Genomic DNA, 21,697 nt, shown 5'->3' on the forward strand with positions numbered 1-21,697 from the left:
AGCAGAAATTCATTTTTCTATTCCACATGGAAGTTGTCCTTTTTGTAGGTTTCGTTTTAGATGATTCAGGTTCATCACTCATCATTGTTCCAGGCCCCGTGAGGAAGGTGAGGCAGAGGGATGGAAAGGTTTAGGAGGGCAATTTCAGAGCTTAGAGCTGAGGGCACCAAAGGTGCAACCAAGAACAGTGGAGCAACTAAACTCGGGGATACACAACAGGCCAGAATTAAAGCAGGACAGATACCTGGAAAGGCTGTGGAGCTGAAGGATTTTACAGAGTCAGGGAGTGACAGGCCATGGAAGGATTTGAAGATAAGATTCAATAAGCAATAAATACAAGACATTGCTTGACCAGGAGGCAATGTAGGTCAGTTACTGCAAAGATGACAGGTGAGTGAAACTTGATACAAATAAATTCACGGGCAGTATCATTTTAGATGACTTTAATCTGTCTTTTATTCATAGGATGCTGGAGGGCCTTCTGGAAAACTGTAAAGAATTTAGACCAGATAGCTGTCAAATTCAATGCCAGAAGTTCAGCCCTGATGGCCTGGATGTAGTGCAGAAAGAAGGTGAATATCTCACACACAAGGACAAAGTCAGTGAATGTACCTTCAAATGTCAGACCTCACTAGCTGTAACACCAGCCTCATGTACTGCTCAATTCACCAGGCTCCCGTTTCTGCTCTACCAAATTCTATCAATTGTGACTCGTACTTCACATTCATACGCTTTCACTCACCCTCAGATACTGATGTAGCAAGTGTCAAACACACATCACACAACTTATGCATTATGCCAGTTATTCAATCATGACAGTCACAGCACCCAAGCAGATTGCACAGTAGTCAGTGAAAATTTATTTGCTGTTGCAGGGCAAGATAGCACATAACGAGAGATAAGAGATGGTAGCGGACAGATATGTTTGTAGGTCCCTAGTATGGCAAAGGAGACTGTGGCTGACATCAATAAAGTAATCAAGACCAAAAGATAAAGGAGCAGAATTAGGCCATTCAGCCCACCAAGTCTGCTCTGCCATTGGATCATGGCTGATATGTTTCTCAACCTCATTCTCCTGCCTTCTCCTCATAACACTTATTAATCAAGAACCTATCTATCTCTGTCTTATATACACTCAATCACTTGACCTCCACAGCTCTCGGTAGCTATAAGTTCCGCAGATCCACCACCCTCTGGCTAAAGAAATTCATCCTCATCTCAGTTCTAAAGAGTCATCCCTTCACCCTGAGGCTTTGCCTTTGGGTCCTAGTCTCTTAGACTTTTGGAAACAGCTTTTTCACATCCACTCCATCCAGGCCTCTCAGTAATCTTTAAATTTCAATGAGGTCACATCCTCATCCTTTCAACTTCATTGAGTACAGAGTCAGAGTCCTCAACAATAAATCCGGGATTATTCTTGTAAACCTTGTCTGGTCCTCCTTCAAAGCCACTACATCCTTCCCAAGATACGGGACCTAAAACTGTTCACAATATTGCAATTGCAGTCTGATCAGAGCTTCCCATAGCCTCAGCAGTTTATCTATGTTCTTGCATTTTAGCCTCCTTGAAATGAATGCTAATATTGCATGTGACTTCCGAACTGCCAACTGAACCTGCATGTTAACAGAATCCTGAACTGGGAGTCTCAAGTCACTTTGTGCTTCAGATTTCTGAAGTCTTTCCCCATTTGGAAAATAGTTTACACCTCTGTTCATCCTACAAAAGTGCATAACCTCACACTTCCTGATATTTATTCCATCTGTCACTTCTTTACCCACTCTCTTAGCCTGTCCAAGTTCTTCCACATCCTTCCTGCTTTCTGAACATTTCCTGTCCCTCCACCTATTTTTGTATCATCTGAAAACTTAGTAACAATGCTCTCAGTTCCTTTGTCCAGATCATTCATGTATAATGTGAATAGTTGTGGTTACAACACAGAACCCTGCGGAACTCCATTAGTCACTGGCTGCCATCCTGAAAAAGATCTTTTTATACCTTATCTCTGTCTTTTTCTAACGCGCCTGTTACCTCCTCAAAGAAGTTTAACAGGTTTGTCAGGCATGAACTCCCCTTGACGAAACCATACTCACTCAGCCCTATTACACTATGAACTTCCTAGTCCTCCACAATCTCAACCTTTACAATGGACTGTAAAATATGACGAATGACAGAGGTCAGGCTAACCAGCCTATACTTTCCTGTTTTCTGCCTCCCTCCCTTCTTTAACAGGGGAGTTACCTGAGCCATTTTCTAGTCCTCTGGGACCATCCTGGACTACAGCGATTCCTGAAAGATCACCACCAGCATGTCTACAATCTCCTCAGCTACCTCCTTCAGAACTCTAGGTTGTTGCTCAGCTGGTTAGCCATCGTCAGGCCCTTCAGTTTCCCCAGCACCTTCTCCTTAGTGACAGTCACAACACTCACCTCTGCTTCTTGACTCTAAGTTTTGGTACGCTACTGATCTCTTCCAGTGTGAAGAGTGATGCAAAATATCAGTTCAGTTCCTACACTACTTCTTTATTCCCCATTTCCAGTGGTCCAATGTCCACTCTCACCTCTCTTTTAACTTGTCGAGATCTAAAATTCTCTTGCAATTTTCGTTTCTATTACGGCCTAGCTAACTCTCATGACTCATCTTCTCCCTCCTCAGTGCTTTTATTAAGTTCTCAATTTTTTGGCTTTTTTTAAACTCCCCAATTCCATGGTTTCCCACTGATCTTCACCACATTGTATGCTTTTTCTTTTGCTTTTGCGTTTATGCTGTCCCAGACTTCCCTTGTCATCCATGATTGCCTTGTCCTCTCCTTAGCCTGTTTCTTCTTCCTTGGGATGAATTTCTGCTGTGCCTCCTGATTTGCCCCTAGAAACCCCTGCCATTGCTGCTCCACGATCTTCCCTTTTAGGCTCCCCTTCCAATCAAGTTATTAGGAATGATTAAACAAATTAGGCCTTTATTCTTTAGAATTTAGAAGGTTAAGGGATGATCTAAACGAGGTCTTAACGGAAATATTAACGGAAAATACAGGGTAGATAAAGGTAAACCACACCCACTGACTGAAGATTCTGGAACCAGGGGAATAGTCTCAGAACTATGGCTAGGCCATTCAGGAGAGATGTTAGAAAGAACTTCTACACGCAAAGGGTAGTGGAGGTCTGGAAATCATCGTCAAATGGAAATCATCGTCAAATGGCAATCAATGTTAATTCAATTGTTAAATTTAAATCTGAGAGAGACCATTTTTTAAATAAGCCATAGCATCAAGGGATATGGGCCCTAAGGTAGGCAACTGGAGTTAGGCCACAGATCAGCCATGATCTTATTTAGCGGCAGCACAGGCTCGAGGGGCTGAATGGCCAAACTCTACATCGCTAGCAGTAGAACGGGCAAAGACGATCACAAAGAAAATGCACAAGGCTGATTTGTTAATATTTGTATAAACAAATATTTACCAGATATACAAATATAAACCAGAAATAAATTAACTTAATAATTTAGTTTGTGGCAATTTTTGTTTTTGTATTTTGAATAGGCAGATGCCAGGACAGACAGAAATAGATAACAAGCAAATTGAGATTTAGATTTATCAGCTTTTTAAAAAATATTTATTCTTTCATTTGATGCAAACATTGTAGCAGAGGCCAGTGACTGTTGTCCTTCCTTCATTCCTTGGGACAGTTCAGAGTCAACTACATTACTGTGGGTTTAGAGTCAAATGAGGGATATGTCCAAGAAAGGATGGCAGAAATCCTTCCCTAAAGGACATTAATGATCATTACTGAGGCTAGCTTTCAATTCCAGATTTGCTAGTTGCATTTAAATACTACCAGCCACCAGGGTGAGACTTCAATCCATGAACAAGGCTTGGGCCTTTGGATTACTAATTAAATGACATTACCATTACTCCAATAGCTAAGTTATTCATTTCTGGACTACATATAAAGAGGCTGCTTGCTTTCCTCTTACTCCTCCCCTTTGGCTGCTCACGTTACAGCCAGCAGCAAGGGCTGTCCCCACCTGGTGAGGAGTTTGTGGAGTGTGTAACAGAGCACCATATGTTTTGACACTAGCTCTGCCAAGGTTTCCTACAGAGCAGATTAAATAGCGGAACTATCATTTCAATGCAGCAATGGTCAGTTCAATTACATTTTATCTCTCAGCGAGAGGCTCATTCTCTCCAAGCTGTTCATGTGGGAGCGTAACATATCTGGGAGCAAATGACTGGAGAAGCTTTGAAGTCTGGAACAAGTCCTTCAACACATACTGCATCATACCCTATCAACTTGAACAACTTTTAAAACCTTCCAAAGAACATGAGAGATGTGCACAATTGTAGAAAAAAAATCAGTTGAAATCTATCAGGAATGAAACTAAATGTTAGTTGTCTGGTTGAACAGCACTAGAGGGGAGTTCTTACTTCTACTGGAAATGTGTTCAGGCCTTAGTTGGAGAGTTGAGGTCCAAAGTCCAGTTTTGGTCTTCCTTGCTTAAAGAGGTGTGTGCTTGCACTGGAGCTAGTTCAGAGAATGTTCATGCAGCTGATTGCTTGGCTAATGGGTTGTTTAACGAGGGAAGCTTGAGTAGCTTAGACTTATACCGACCAGAAACTAAAATGAGCCATGATCTTATAGATACATATGGGATTCTGAGGGGACATGACACGGTAATTGATGACAGGATGTTTCTGCTCATGGAGGAGTCTAGAACTACAGAGCAAGTTTCAAAACAAGAGCTGTTGCATTTAAGACAAGGAGGAGGAATCTGACAGTCAATAATTTTTGGCATTCAGTAATCTGGAGAGTAGAGAAAGCCCTGCCACTGAACATAATCAAGACTGAATTAGGCAATTTTTTGATTCACAAGTGTTATGTTAGTTGTCTGGTTGAACAGCACCAGAGGGGAGTTCTTACTTCTACTGGCAGTGTTAAGTGAGCTGTTAGGAAGTGGAGTTAAGGCCATCATTAGATCAGCTATTATATTCTTAAACAAGGGAGCCTTCGAGGGGCCAAATGACTTACTCTTGTTTCCATTTCTTATGTGCACATGCTCCCATATAAACTGACAGCGCTGCACTGAATTCAGGATTACTTGTTGATTGATATCCTGGATCTGTCTACAACCCCAAAAGTCATTTGCACCACAAGTGAGAACAATAGCGTGCACAGTAAGTCCAGGAAATGCTTACTGTGCACGCTATTGTTCTCACTTGTGGTGCAAATGACTTTTGGGGTTGACAAAAGATAAACTAGCGTCATTCTTCAGCCAGCATAATGTGTTCTTTTGTGGGTTCATTTTGAATTGGATGTAGGTAAGCCTCGTACTGTATATTCTCATTGCAGTGCTTGGACAAGTCCAAAGCTGTCATCTCACAGTTCTACAGGCTGCCCTTCTTCTGCTAGATCATGTAGAAAATTCTCTATTCCTGGAAAGAATTCCAATTACAAAGGAAAATAGATTGCAACTGTTCAGCAACTCCTGTGATATCCCAGCGATAAACAATGAGCAATAAAAATATCAGATTTATGATGAAAAATATATTACTTTATCATTCAACTCACTACATTTTTGCCACAATGATGTCAACATTGGTAACTGCATGAACAAACGGAAGAATTTCATCTTCCTTAATCATTATGAGCTTGCATCTTTCTCTGGTTATTCTCTTACATCCCTCAAGCTCCTTCTGAGCTCATCTTGTCCACAATATATGCCTTCTGTTCCCTCTAATAAATGCAAAATACTGTGGGTGCTGGAAATCTGAAACAAACACAGTGAATGCTACAGAAACTGAGCAGGTCTGGCAGCATATATGGAGACAGAAACAGAGTTAATGTTGGAGTCTGATGACTCTTCCTCAGCTGTTTCTCTCTGCTCCCTCATCCAAATTCTACGAGACACCTTTTTAAAAGTTCATTAATGGGATGTGGACATTCATGGCTCAGCTAGCGTTTATTGTCCATCCCTAATTGCCCAGAAGACAGTTTAAGAGTTGTTAGGCATATTGTTGAGGGTCTGGAATCACATGTAGACATGACTAGGTAGGTTTGGCGTATTTCTTCCCTAAAGGAAGGATATTAGTGAACCAGATGGGTTTCTGTGACAATTGGCAGTGGTGACATGGTTAACATTAGACAAGGTTTTAATTCCAGATTCTTACTGATTTCCAATTTCACCATTTACCATGGTGTGATTTAAATGTGTGTTCCTAGAACATTAGCCTGAGGTTCTGATTACTTACCTCACCACATCACCACGACTCTTCCACCTCCCTTCTGTGATCATATGTTAGCTGATATTGTTAATTTTTTTTTCTCATTGGGCACTGCCCTTAATTTACAATCTTCGTCTTACTCCTCACAAAACCACCCTTGACCCATTTCTCCTTGAAAACCATTGATTCTCTGAAGTTTGAGAAAATGCCGTTGCCTCCTAAATCCACGCTAATCTTTCCCTGAAACATCAAGGTTAAAAACTTTCAGTCAAGTTTCCACTGCTGCCACAGTTCTGCAACAGCTTTTATCAGAGTGACAATCTATGTGACTGTGACCGCAAGCTATTTCTCCTTTTCCTCCTCAATGTGTCAGCAGCCTTTGATATGGTTCATCACACTAACCTCCTCCATCATCTACCTGATTCACCTGTTTCTATCTCATCTATTTTGTCTGGGTCAGAGAATCACCTGCAATTACTTTTCCCCTCACTCTCAATAGTGCCTCTGGAAATCTTTCAGGATCTATCCTTATAGTTTTCTATTCTACTAATCATGCTGTCCCTTGCAGACATCTTCGGAGAACATGTTGCTACTATGTACACAATGATGATGCTTTGCTGTACTCAATCATGTGCTGTGGTGGAATTCAAACCCAGATCCCATAGCAAGTGCTCAGGTCTCTGGGTTACTTGTCCAATGTCATTATCATCACTGCCTTTGCTTGTGCACTCAACTCTTAATTTTAATTAAACCTTCATTTTTACACAGCTCATGTGACATGTAGTACCAAATGAATGTCCTCCATATGCTTTCAGCTCAAGAGAGTTCAGGTTCTGGGATTCCATCCCTAAATCTTTGCTTCTTCTTTTCTTCAAAACATTCCTTCAAGCTTCCTTCTTTGAGGAAGCTTTTGCTCATTAATCCTAAGATTCCTTTATGAGACTGTGTGTTAATTTATCAAGCTGAGTTTTTCTTTCAAGCATCTGGGAACATTTTAATATAAAGGCTTGATATAAATACAAGCTTTTGGTGTTGTCATTTTGGGAGCAGAAATTTGACTAAAACATAACTTCCACCATTTTTTCCCAGAATTCATGGGTCTCCTGCATTCTCCAAAATTCACTCATACTGATCAGCATTAATTTCCCTGAGAAGGTGGCAGTAGGTATTTTGCTTGAACCACTGCTGTCCTTGTCATCATGGAACTCCCAAAAGTGATGCTTAGCACAGAGTGCTTTGCATAAGTTATTTATATAAAAAGAATGACATGATAGCTCACTTCACAAACTGATGAATCAATTGCACAGTTTATGATTCAGGTCAAGATTGGATCGGGATGGTAGGTTATATCCCCCATCCCCGAAATATATTCATGAACTAGTTGGATTTTCTGAAAGGAAATTAAATGCAATGCCCTCAGCTTGAATAAAATTTAAATGCAAGTGGCTTTCTTCCTCATATCAAGGCAACTTGAAGTATTAACAATTTTACAGTTTAATATTCTAAAACTAATTGATTGAACTTAACTTTTTGATGTTGGGGTTTATAATAGAAAATATTATTAGCATTAACAGTCAAATTATGAGAGAGTGTAGTATCAAACTGATAAACAGCTGTAAACAACTGCAGCTTTTCTTCTGTTTGTAGCCCACTCAGTATAATAACGTGATTGCCTTTTTGTTGTGACTACAAGATGCAGGTATTGACACAGATCCTACATTTTAAATGTCTTCAGTGCGCTATCAGTCCTACACAACAATCATGCATTTCTTATTGTCCCCTCATTCAGAAAATATCAAACTAAAAAGCTTCATTATTCTAAACATGTAGTCTGTTAATCAATCCATAACTTAGTCTTTTCTGTTCTACTTTTTTATTGTTTCAACAAAATAGTGCACTCATTCCACAGCCTAAAACCTTGGGGTGAACATTAGTCTTTGATTTCCAACACAAATTTTCTAATTCATGGGTAATATTGAGTGTGACAATCTTTTCCGGTTGACTGACAAGGGTCCCAATTACACCGCAAGTTAGTAAGGACTGGTCCCTGTGACACAGCTAGGGAGCACAAAGACAAACTTGCAGAAAATGAATGATTAAACTTTCTCCAGAATGTACACAGTCAAAATTTATCTGGAATTTTACAGTCAAGAGTCAAACTCTTTTCCCCTCAACCAAGAACAATTACTGGAGAATATTGATTCTAAGTCAAAACAAGTTGGTTCACACCGCGCCACTGTCACAGTCACAATCGCAGCTCAATGATAGTCACAAGGATAAATGCACAAATACTTCTAACAAATCACAGGTGGAACTTCATTGAATAAGATTGCCAATAGTTTAAAACCCTTCTTCTCTGTCACAAAGAACAGAAGGTAAAGATAAGTGGCATAGTTGAAAACTTACCTCACCCCTTATCACTTCAATGGTAGGTGGCGGCTACTTGGTTACCATCTATCACCATCCAGTCATGCAACAAAATGCAATGTGCCTGGACAATGAGACAATTTCACTCTTCTGGTGGATAAGGCAAGGTCATACCCTCCCAAAGTAATCAGAACTAGGCAGAATTCCAAAGAACTCAGAACAGGCAAATTTGAATTACTTTGGGTTGAGATTCAATCTGTTTTTCACAGGTTTTGAATAAAATATTGAAGGACAAACCTGGTATTACTCTTACTGGATTACATGTTAAGCTGGAACTAGTTATTATAATGCAACCGATAGTTGGACACATTTTGATTTTTCAAGTGAGGTTATAATCTTTGTGACAAACCTTATTTACATACCAAACTCTGCAGACTTTTCCCCTCTAAAAAAAGGCTATTGTTTTTCGCCAACCATTAAAGCATCCAGTGCAATTTCTGAGACTTTTCTATATTACAGTTTTGAGTGATAAAAAGGGCTCAGTGTGTAAAATCAACTGTTACATTGGGTTTAAAATGGTAAATATACTTAATGTGCTTGTACAGTTTCACAAAATACAATTCTAACATAATTTCATTAATATTCAACGTACTGTTATTTCCATCATTCTCTTAAAATAGGTCAAACAAAATAGCACTTTATCAATAGATTATTGTTTACCAAGGATAACATTGAATGTGCTTACGTTCCAGCAAATAGCACAGCTTCAGTAATCAAGGTTCAATTTCTTCTCTGTGCAACAGAATTATATTGAGAGTCAAACATTATACCCATTCAAACCAATACACTTATTATTATCAAGAATCTTTTTGCCATACAGGCATGAAATAGAAAAGTGCAAGATTTTGAGATAATCGTGTTGTATCGGTAGCTTTTAGGCTGATTCTGAAAAGTTCTGTGCAGCGCCAAAACATACTGTGGATGGGAACAGCTAACACCAGTGGTGAAAATAAAAAGGCCAATAATGAATCAGCAACCTGTTTTACACCATGCTCATTTCTCTTTCTCACTGAAGTTAAAGAATAAGAATAACAGACGCTGTATAAAGTAGGTTTCCTTCTGGTCCATTACCAGATCATTCTACATCAGCTATCCCAACTATTTCAAATACAGATCTGCATATTTTCAATACTTCAGACACGCTTAATTAATTAAGTTTGCAAACAATGAGGAAGATGCTCAAGAAGTTTCAGTAATGTCCCATTTTAAATAGCAGGTACAATTGTTCTCCTCAGCAGAGACCTGATAGAGTGTCCTTCTTGTTGTCAAAAAATTTCAACAACATTAACTGAATAACAAACAAATCTCATGAAATAACACAATGCCACAAATGTCTGAGGCATATTACTTCTTTATCCAAAGAAACGCACTAAACTTCTTTCAATTAAAACAATGGCCTTAGATTTCGGATTAAAATTATCTTGCTGTATGAATAGTTATTCAAAATATTATCCATTAGAAACAGTAAAGAATTTTTACAAAGGACGTTTTAACTTAATCACAACACTTCTCAGGAATGCAGTTTAATATAATTTACAGTGACTCACCTTCCTAATACTTTAAAACTGAATTACTTTGAATGATACTGAAAGAGTCTTGATACTCACCTTGAGTTGTTACTCTTCCTCTAATTCAGTTACATACTGCGAATGATTCTCTGGTGACTTGCCATGCGTTTTGCTGAGGTGAAGTTTTACTGCATGCTTGCTAGCAAAAGTTCGATTACACAGATTACACTGGAACTTGCTGCCTGTGTCCTCATCTGTTACCAATGGCCCTGCTGACTTCTCAGATGCCACTTTTGAGACTTCTTGCTCTCCTCTGGCATGCTGTACAGAAATTTTTGCCATATCTTTCATAGTGAAGCCCAAATGGGATTCTAAATGACCAATATAAGTGGAAGGAGTCCTAAACTGGGAAGCACAATCATTGCAGTAGAAAATTGGGTGCCCTGTGTCTAAGTTCTTCAGGAATTTTGTTCCACCTGTCTTTCTTAGTTGATATTTCACATTGGCAAGCCAATGACTTATGGTAGTCATGGTAAGTCCAGTAAACTTTGAAATATGCATGCGGTCTTGAGGACCTAGATCTGATAATAGATATTTGCCTTCACCTGTTTGCCAAAGGCTGGCAGCAAACTGGGCCTGTAGAATGAGAAGATGCTGGGGATTCCAGTTTGACTGCCTACCTTTTCTTTTCTGAACTGGTAAAAATTCCATTGACACATCTTCAAAGCTCCTCACATCAGTCTCTAACCTCTCTGCTGTTATCTTTGATGAGGTAGAAGGTTTTGGTGTTGTGCCTTTAGGGAGGACTTTTACCATGTCTGCAATATCAGATAAAGCATGTTTGGAAGGTAATGAAGTAAAGGATTTGACCGGGTTTGATTGGGCAGCTTTGTCGCTCTTAGATTTTGTGAGATCTATTGGCTGATCGCTACTTTCATAGTAATACCGATCAGCAAGACTAGACGGTTTGATTAAACTTGGCGGCGAAGTTGATTTCTCCAGCAAACTTTTATTGAGTCGACATAACATAGTTACTGGGTCTGAGTTTGAATTAAGGGGCTTGGCAGCTTTGCCAAGATGAGTGTTCATGATGGACTGCAATGCACTAAGTGGACTGACAGAAAGTTGTTCAGATGGATGATCTGTGATAACAGTCATTCCAGAGCAACCATTGGTCATGGAAAAATTTGGAGATCCCGCGTCATTTTTTACAGGCTCTTTCTTGAACCTTTCTTTTGCTTCTTCTTCTTCATCTTTCAAACAAGGTGAATGCGTCCTTGGCTGATCAGGTAGAGTTTCTGTTTTTACTGGACTCTCAGTTTCCATCTTACATGGTGAAATTACCCCAGATTGAAAATTTTTCTCAATATTGCTTTCTTCCAATTTGGATGCAAGTTGTTCATGAGATGGACTAATAGGCTCTTCCTTAATTTGGTCACTATGGGATTGAAGGGGTTGGTTTTGGTTACTTGTAATAACAGAGAAATATCTGACTTTTGGAGCTATTGGTTTCAGGTTTGGCTTAACTTGTAATATTTGAGTACCAAGTTGCACAGGTTTAATAATACCAGGGAGCTGATAGGCAGCATGAATGCTGGGATAAGCACTCCAGCTTGGGCTCCCAGTTTGGGCTTTGTTGATGGCTGAAGTAACAGTGTTTTCAAGGGATTTAAGAATATCACCACCTCCCTTTGAGCTCTCTTCCAGATCTTCTTCCCGTATGTACTGATACTGAAGCGTGGGATCAAAGATCTTCTCCAGGTTATCATCTTTGCAATCATCTTTATCTTTATGCTGTTTTTCCAAGTCTCCTGACATTTCTTGCTTTTCTTCATGGGTTTTGTTATCTTCTGAAACTGAGGGTGTTAATGAATCTGGAGGCAATTTGCTAACGTGTGCCAAAGGTTGGACTTCATTTGATGGTCCTTCAGTAACTGACTGTGCTTTGTCGACAGCCAAAGGGTCAAAAACAATTTGTTTTCCCTTTTTTGATGCAGAGTTTGTTACCTTTAGAAAGTGGCCTGTCACCATCATGTGAGCTGTGAGCTGCTGTAGTGTATCATGTGAGCTTCCACATTCCATGCACTTCAGAATTTGAGACTTACAGGCTTCGAATTGCCAGGTGTAGCTGGCACCATTTTGATAACCATAGCGATTGTTAGAGGACACATAGGGATTTGAATTCTTTTGTGCTTCGCCTGCAAAAGCACCTGCAACTCCAGTTGTTGAATCTGGTGAACAAGGCTGGTTAACTTCATGCTGGGCTCGTTTTTTTGTCGGAGGGACTAACTTTGATCCAATAGGAGGCATAGGTTCCTTCAGAGGCACTTTCTGGTAATGTTTTGTTTTAATCATATGAACACTCAAATCTTGGAGGGAATCAAATGAATGTCCACAGTACATGCACTTTAAAACTTTCTGGGCATCATGCATCCCATCAATGTCCTGCAAAGCCCGTTTTCGTGACTTTGTCCAACTGCTGTTGTGGTCCACATCCTTTTCGTGGTTATCATCTTGGTAATGTCCTGTATCATTCATGTGTACAGTTAGCTCTACCAAAGTGTCGTATGCTGCACTACATTCCCTGCAGCGAAACCTACTGGCGCCTGTGAAAACAGTCCCAAACAACTTGTTATTTTGCCTGTACAACTGCACTGAACTGAAAAGATTTGGTTTAGGCACCGGCCTACCAGAGGATGTCTGTTGAAATGTTTTGGATAATGCATCTTGGTGCCAATCAAAACTACTTTTGGTGCTTTCATTGCTGCTTTTGCAGCTTGTCCTTTCAGTCTTTGATTGTTTGAGGTCAAATCCAAGACTTGACCAATATGAATCAGACAGAAAGCTAGCATAAACAGCTCTCATTGCTCCTAAACTGTTCTGTTGGCCATTCTTTATCTCTCCATTTGATTGCTCTTCCTTTTCCTGTCCATCCCGGGAAGAAATACTTTTAAAATCAGCCAATCTGTCACTGGTATCACTGAGGTGCGATTCACACTCTGCATCCGGATTGGACATTGCACTGACTGGAGAATTCTGGTAGCTGTAGCTGCCTTTGCTTTCTTCCTCCTCCTCCTCTTCCTCCTCAGTGCACATGTAACCATTACCTTGTAATTCTGCAGCAGAAGGACTGGCATCTTCTCTTTCTCTCAGTTCTCCTGTCTTCAAGTCTTCATCTGGGACATAAACTGAAATACAAAGAAATGGTGAAACTGTAATCAGCATAAACTGAATCTGATCAACCAGCATCACAGACGCAAATAAAAACAGATTCCTTCCTACACATTCTCTGGCAATGTTCAACTTAACTTTCAACATTGATGTTACAGCTCTATCTTTGCACATTTACTGAACCAGTCTTTAATCTCTCATATTTCACAGCATGTTCATTTTTCTGCTCTTAGTACTGAGAACAAATGTTCATTTTATGGTTTTGATTGCAAGAAGATGGGAGAAGACAAATTCAAACAACTCCTTTAAAACAGTAATGCATGAAAATTAATATTGCTTGAAAAAAAACTGTGTGTTTCATACATGGAATGTGTTTCGCATTTTTTTGTGTTGAGGTCACTGGCTAAAGGCAAAAAAAAATCTAATTTTCCATTACGTACTGGTAAAATTTACCTTTACAAATTTTTGGCCAGTTTTGTCCACATGACATTGAGGGATGTCAGCGGAAAATGCTACATAAAGCATTCTCAGACCAGGTACAATATGGCTGGAGGCAAACTAGAGTTAATGCTGTACTATTTCAGTATTATGACTTAACCCCGATGTCAGAAATGACCTTCTGACTATACAAATATGACATGTCTGGTATACTTACATTCATTATAGACTTATGTAGCCATTTTATCCAATACACATTATTACACTTATTTCTCACACCACCCACCCCCAGGTCTGCTGGGGTTATTTTCTTCTTGTTGGTCAAGTTCCAGAAAAGAATAACGTAATATGGCCAGGTATCATTTGCAGTTGATAACTGTTACAATTATCAGAGAAAAAAAAGAGAGACATTACTGGAGTACTAGTAGCTAATTAAATATTTCCTCTATGATTTGTCAACCCAAGTTCAGCAGTGATTAAATATGAACTTCTGCACAAATGCAGAATAAAAACCATCAAATGACACCACTCTCTTGCAGAGGGTTCACCCAGCACAAGAAGCTTTGTCACTGATATTCTGAGCTAATGTTTTGGATGGATGTGATTGCGCCGATTTTAACAGGGCAAGGGTTAGGTGAGTGGGGCTTGAGGCAAGCAACAAACTGACCAAATATCAGCAGGTGAACCATGGGTCATTTTAACTCTAAATTTCCTTGTGGAACCTGAAAGAGCAGTCCTTCTACACTTAACTTTACAAGGCAAGTTTAAAAGGTAACACACCTTTTTTGGGCCTTATTTGACTTCAACTTCTCTTGCTGTTAGGTTAGCCTGGTAGAAAAGCTACAAACAATTTCCTGCACAAACCTCAGGTTAAATTATCTTCAGAATGCAATATGTATAAAAGAGGACTCTGCAGCTGGACATCCACCTGCTCTGCTTAGAAAAGCAGGTAAAAACCAGAATCTACAGGAAGAGAATGGATGTGTGACTACTAATTCCCATGGGTGATCTCAACTGCCTACTAGTGGGTTCATTTGCAAATGCAGCATTTGAAGTGTTCCAGAGATCTCCCTAATAATGTGTGCTGCTGCTCCAGTCATAAAACTTTACATCACTAACAACCGCATTTGCTCAGATGTGATATGGGATCAATTTAAGACCACAGTGGCTGTCTCTTATTGATTATTAACTTACAGATGGTTCATTCAAATTGTCAGCTCCTTTATGAGGTAGACATGATGCCATTAGGATTGGTCAAACTGATTTCCTGCATGATTCATACAGTTAGTCCTTGTTTCCTCAACATAAGCTAGTCTGGAACCCAAACGCTTTCAGAATGATTTGAATGTATGATTTGTGACAAAGCAAATTATCTGTTGAAAATTTGGTACATCATAGTGTTAAAAAGATGTTTTTCCCTATTATAAAATGAATGGTTATCCTTTTTAAGCATTAAATTGTTTCAAGAACTTGCACTGAATCAGAGTCTATAATGCAAACATAATTGCTGCAAAAGACACCAATTGTGTCTGCTTAAGATATTATTTTCATCCATGTTAAGTGTGATTTTAAAAAAAATAACTGTACTGTAAACATCCCCTCAGAAACATCTTAGAAAGAAATGGCACCAAACCTACAGTTTCATCAACATTTTAATAACAGCATTAAGAAAAGTGAAAGTGGTATTCATTTATCCTAGTTAGAGCTGAAATGGAATTGACATTGTACATGACAGTCATTTTACTTTCATCAAAACTTTACTTGACCTAATGTGATCCTTCCATTATTTTCATAAGATCCTCCAGTTGGTGTTTTGTCTTAATGTCAAAATCATTCTAAATATATCTATACTTTTCCTTGACCAAAATTGTATATCAAAGCTGACCATTTTAAAACACAGGCCAGATTGCTTAAGAGAATTCAAGGTCAATATTCTGTTGCTGTTTAAGTTGAAGTTGTACGGGAGCTCTCACACACAAACTTTATCATCTGAAATTATATTTAATAAATGGGTTGATAAAGTCTGCACAGCTCTCCATGTTGACCATCAGTGTCATGCCATTATTAGTGAATAGCAGGAAGGGGAGGAGGGGAAATGATCTTCTTTTCAATGCCCTCTTCCCAGGCAAAAGGGAGAAAGAAGTCTGTTGACAACCAGAACAAAGCTGGCTTGATTGCCAATTGAAAGGGATTTGAACTGAGTTGCTCTGAATAGGAGTTGAGCGTTTGATTACAAGTCTGTGCACAGAATACATTTATGGACCACATACATGATTAAATTGAATATATTCAATTCTTTAGAATTTTCAATTACTACAGATTCTGAGCAGACCAATAAAAAGTGGTATCACCTCTTAAATTTACATTATTTTAATTCTGAACCATTTTGATTTACTTTAAGGTATAAAATTGAAAAAAATTACAATTCAGGGTGTGCGGATTGTAGTCATTTTTCTTCAAATTTTTATTTTGTTTCATTAAACTTTCTCAAAAACCTTTCTACATCTACACTTTGTTTTTAGCCATCTTTCTCAGTGAATGACTGAGCTTTATTAATTTGCACTAAGCATAATTCAGATTTAATTAATCTTGCATCAGTATCAGATATACTGATATTTTTCAGAACTGAATTATTAATGTAATTCAACTAGCTGAAGCTGGTAACAGTACTCCACATATTTCAGACTGATAACTGCTTCATCTTCTTTGAAATACTGAATGATTTGTTCAATTTTCAAAACGGTTTCATCATAAAAATCATTTGAAAAACTGTGCTTGTAGGAACTTACAAGCTGAAGGAAACAGTTCAGTCCAGCAATTCAATGATTCCACACTGGCTTCCAAATGTAAATTGTAATTTCAATGCCCACACACATTCAAAAAGCTTCAGCTGTACAGGGTGTTAAAGAGGCTACATCTCAAACGCCGTGTGCAGTTTTGGGCTCCTTATTTGAGAAAAGATGTAAATGCATTGGATGTAGTTCAGTGGAAATCTACTAGATTGATACCTAATAAACAGGTTGTTTTATGAGGAAAGATGGGACAGACTAGATATGGTTTTACTGGAGTTTAGAAGAATAAGGGAGGATTTGACTGAAATCGATAAGACCCTGAATGGTACGTCTTGCTACAATGGATGTGGGAAGGATGTTTACTCTTGTGGGTGAGTCCAGAACTAGGTTACACTTATTTTTACAATTAGGGGTTACCTTTTTAGGGCAGAGATGAGGAGTCTTTATCCTCAAACCTTCTGACTTGAAAGGTTAGGCGGGGGTGGTGGTGTCATTAGATCTTTTAAGGCTGAGGTAGATGGATTCTTGTTAGAGAGGGGAATCAAAGGTTATTGGAGAGATATGGAAATATGGAATTCAGAAAACAAACAAATCTATTGAACAATGGAGGATTCTTGAAAGACTAATAGGCCTCTGCTTGTTCCTAATTTATACGCAGCAAGCATGTTTCCTTGCATATTGATAAAGGGTCCAGTCTAACAAACCACACAAATGCAAGCAGGTTCAGTATCTGATGAATTGTGGATAGAAATGAACACTGCAATTATTAGCAAACATCCCCTATGTCTGACATTCCCGGAGGGAATGGTTTGAAGTGCATGAAGGTGGTTGGATGCTACCTTGAGGAACTTGTGCAATTATTTTCTGGGGCTGAGACTATTGACTATCTTCTCTTGTATTGAGGATAACTCCAGCCATTGGAGAATTTTCTCATTGGTTCCATTTAATTTCAATTTTGTTAGGGCTCCTTGATACCACACCCAGCCAAACACTGCTTTGACATCAAGGGCAGCCACTCTCACCTCATTTCTAGAAATCCTCTTCCTTTTCCATGTTTGCAGCAAGATTGGAATGCGGTTTGGCCATGGTGAAATCGAAATGCAGCATTGATGAGCAGGTTATTGTGAAGTAAATTCTGCTTGATAATAATGTTGATCAATCATTTTACAGATGATTGGGCGTAGACCGATCTGGTGATAATTAGATGGATTGGTCATGTTCTGCTATTTATTACCATAGATTCATAGAGACATACGGCATGGAAACAGACCCAACCGTCTACCTCATCCATGTCAACTAGATGTCTTAAATTAATCTAGTCCCATTTGCCAGCATTTGGTCCCTATCCCTCTAAACCATTCCTATTCATATACCCATCCATATGCCTTTTAAATGTTGTAATTGTACCAGCCTGCACCACTTCCCCTGGCACCTCATTCCATAAAAAATACTGCCCTCTGCATAAAAAAGTTGCCCCTTAAGTCCCTTTTAAATCTTTTCCCTCTCAAACCTATGCCATCTAGTTTTGAATTCTACTATCCTGGGGGAAAGGTCTTGACTATTCACCTATCCACAACCCTCACAATTTTATAAACATCTGTAAGGTCACCCTTCAGCCTCTGATGCTCCAGGGAGCATAGCTCCAGCTTATTCAACCCTCAAATCCTCTAACACTGGCAACACCCTTGAACTCTTTTGCACTCTTTCAAGTTTCACAACATCTTTCCTACAGCAGGGAGACCAAAACTGAATGCAGGATTCCAAAAGAGGCCTAACCAATATCCCATACAACCCAAACTCCCAATTCCTATACTGAATGTACTGACCAATAAATGCAAGCATGCCAAATGCCTTCTTCACTATCCTATCGACCTGAGAGTCCAATTTCAAGGAACTATGAACCTGCACTCCAAGGGGACTTTGTTTGGCAACACTGCCCAGGGCCCTATGAGTGTACAAGTGTATAAGTCCTACTCTGATTTGCTGTACCAAAATTCAGCCCTTCATTTTTATCGAAATTAAACTCCATGTGCCACTCCTCAGCCCATTGGCCCATCTGATCAAGGTCCTATGTACTCTGAGATAACCTTCTTCATTGTCCACTACACCTCCGATTTTTGTATCATCCGCAAACGAACAACCATACCTCCTATGTTCACATCTAAAAACTACCGATCCTTGTGGCACACCGCTGGTCACAGGCCTCCAGTCCAAAAAGCAACCCTTCAGCATCTTCTACCTATGAGGCAGTTATGTAACTAAATGGCTAGTTCTTCCTATATTCCAAACTTATTATTTTACAATCCAAAATGCAAGAGGAGGAGGATAATTGTTTGTACAGTGCGTTCAAGTGCCAACTATGTACTGATGTGACCAAAATGGGGTTTTGAACAAGATCACAGTTCATCCTACATTCAATGCAAGATATCATCTTGGTAAAAGAAACTGCATTTTGTCGTTCACGATATAATCCTTATACCATGAAGCACAGTTTTGCTGTATTAATCCACAGCAGACGGATCTCACTGGTCTGTAGCTTCCGGGGCTACCTTTTGCTACTATTAAAAAAGAGACGCAACGTTTGCTTTTCCTCAGGTCCAAGGAGTTTTGAAGTGTACCCAGGTATCAGTCCATGTTTAATTTGAGGAGAATAATTAAATATCAGTTTTCCGATCTGGAGAAAATAAATTTAACCATGAAAAATACAAGTTTTTTTCTAAATCTGTCTACAAATACAAGTAGTTAACCTGGGGGCATATGCTATAGGTGACAATACAAGATCAATAGTTTGTTTTGAATAATACGGTAAACAAAACAAAGGAAATATTACGTTATACTTCAGGATTTACCTTGTGATAATTTATACAACATCATTACAAATGCCTCTTGTTCCTACATTCTCTTCATGAGTCATCCCTTACCTTACTCTGCTTTCACTAATACCCTGACAATGTTACTATTCTCCTTATATTCTACGTAAGCATCACACAGCATTGAACACAAGAATAGCAGATACTGCCCTGTACAATTGTCTATACGTTGATCTCCATCAACAAAAAAGCAAACACACTTTTTGTTTGTACAGCTAGTTGTGAGAATATAATTAATTTTCTTCTGCTTTTTTGATCTCTTGCAATCTGATCCGCTATTCTTAATTCAGCACCGTTCAGGAGAGAAAGAATGGTCGAGAAATGGTACTGATGCGATGAATTTATAGGGTGGCAATTAAAACGGAAGACAAGGATTTTGAGAAAGTATAATGGGGAAAAAAAATGACCTGTTATCTTGATTGCTTTAAACAAAAGGAAATTCAAAGTACATTTGTTGATGTTGACTTAAGGCATCATGACTCAGTATGACCTTTCTTATCCTCTGCTCTTCATCTCATTACTGTACATCCAGCCTCCATGGTACCTTCGTGGTGGACTGAGAGGCATAAGTGTTCATTGCTGTTGGGAGTTTGTAACATTCACACCTCTGGTGCCATGTTTAAACTGCTGCGAGACACCAGACAAGATGCAAGAAAAAACAGATACTCCTCTTCACACTGGGGTCCTGCACAATAGTCCCCAAATAGATGCTTAAGAAAGACAAGTTATCTCCTCAGTTCACCAACAGGAACCTGAAGATGCCGGTGAATAGGGTGATAGAGAAGAGGGTAGAGTTGTTTATCTACTGACGGCAAAAGAGGTCAGGTCACCAGGCCCAACTAAAAACATAGCAGTGCGAGGGGAAAGTTAATTATCTTCTGCACTCACTAAGGGTAAAAGTCACCATCTTCTCTTTGATGTGTATGTTCACAGGGCCACCAAAAAATCAGATTCTGCCACTGTGCATACGTGTCACCAAGACTCATGGACTACAACACTCACTATTGCTTGCATCATGTCCAATCAACGCCATCACCCATCGTATCCTCCGTATTTACCTTCACTGTGCTCTGAACTTCCCACTCACTCACTTATTCGGTACACCACACCAACGCAATTCATGCATCACCACTAACTGCTGTTCTGTCCACTTCCATTGTTCACAATCCCTCACTCTGTCTCACTACATGTAAAACTGGCACAGCCCTTGAACTGACAGTATGCTAATGGACCCTAGTTTTAATGCCCAGAACAGGTGCACTTGACCCGCAGGACTGACCATACCAAAAGGTTAGGTGTTTAAACCAAAAAGGAAAGAGTAATATTTCTACTGTATGCATTTTTTAACGTATAAAAATACTGACAAAGTTTGAGTTTCTGAACAGATTTAGATAAACTGAATTTAATGCATCACAAATTATGCTTACGCAGCATTAATGTACAGCTCTGCTATCCCATAAACATCATGGCATTTGTAATAAATGTCACCAGAAAAGATGGCAGTGAGACCAAAACAGTTATCATCATTTTATTTGAATATAGAAGTGGCAGTGCTGCAATCAAATTGAATTTTTAAAAATGAAATTGCACTGATACTTTGTATAATTAACCTCTCATTCTGAGATAGATAGAGGATTGGAAAAAAGGTGTTTGTCTCTAGATTCTTTGAATAATTCTAGACCACTTGTAGGACATAACTGATTGTGGTTTGTGGTGTATACAAATATGAAGCATTGGAAATGCACAGATGCACCCAGCTAGGTGTGGTGGCAGGTTCTTTTAAAAATGTGTCAATGAAACGCCTGTCTCAGAGAGACAAGCAGAAATTAAATTAACTCGTACAAATTTGACAGCATGTTCTCAATTATGTAGTAGGTCCCGAAAATTAATTACTCCCTTCCAATTTCTTTCCTTGCTTTAAAGCATGAAATGATTTATGTAACAGGAATGAATCCATTACAACAGAAGCAGCAAAGTTTGTACCATACTTTACACTCTAACAAATCTACTGTTGATTTTGCTCTTTCCAAAATGCTGACCGGCACTGAGTGAACTACACTGTTCATTTAGTACGAACTGACCTGATCCAATCTGCTTGGAACCAGGACTAAATCTTTAAAAATACTTCGCATGTATAAACCAATAGCATGCATGTTAGTTAACTCTGGTGCACTATTTGACATTACCATAGGAAATGTCTACTATGAAGAATGGACAGGGAAGCAAACCAGATTAACATTAGAGACCAGTAATCAGAAATCTTCCAGGGAATATATGGAT

At 39.1% G+C, this 21,697-nt stretch overlaps 1 protein-coding gene across 4 annotated transcripts in view; it reads right to left on the reverse strand.

The window, feature by feature from the left end:
* Positions 1-21,697, reverse strand: part of LOC125461455 (teashirt homolog 2) — a 477,217-nt gene that overhangs the window by 216,631 nt on the left and 238,889 nt on the right. For all 4 annotated transcript variants that reach the window (XR_009446938.1, XM_048550256.1, XM_059652828.1 and 1 more), the window contains one exon: positions 10,246-13,334. Coding sequence is in view for 3 of the 4 variants with exons in the window: in XM_048550256.1 (XP_048406213.1) it covers positions 10,255-13,334 (3,080 nt within the window). In the remaining variant the exon portion in view is untranslated. The remainder of the gene's footprint in view (positions 1-10,245; positions 13,335-21,697) is intronic.

The sequence above is a fragment of the Stegostoma tigrinum genome, chromosome 19 (assembly GCF_030684315.1).
Source record: "Stegostoma tigrinum isolate sSteTig4 chromosome 19, sSteTig4.hap1, whole genome shotgun sequence".
NCBI lineage: Eukaryota > Metazoa > Chordata > Chondrichthyes > Orectolobiformes > Stegostomatidae > Stegostoma > Stegostoma tigrinum.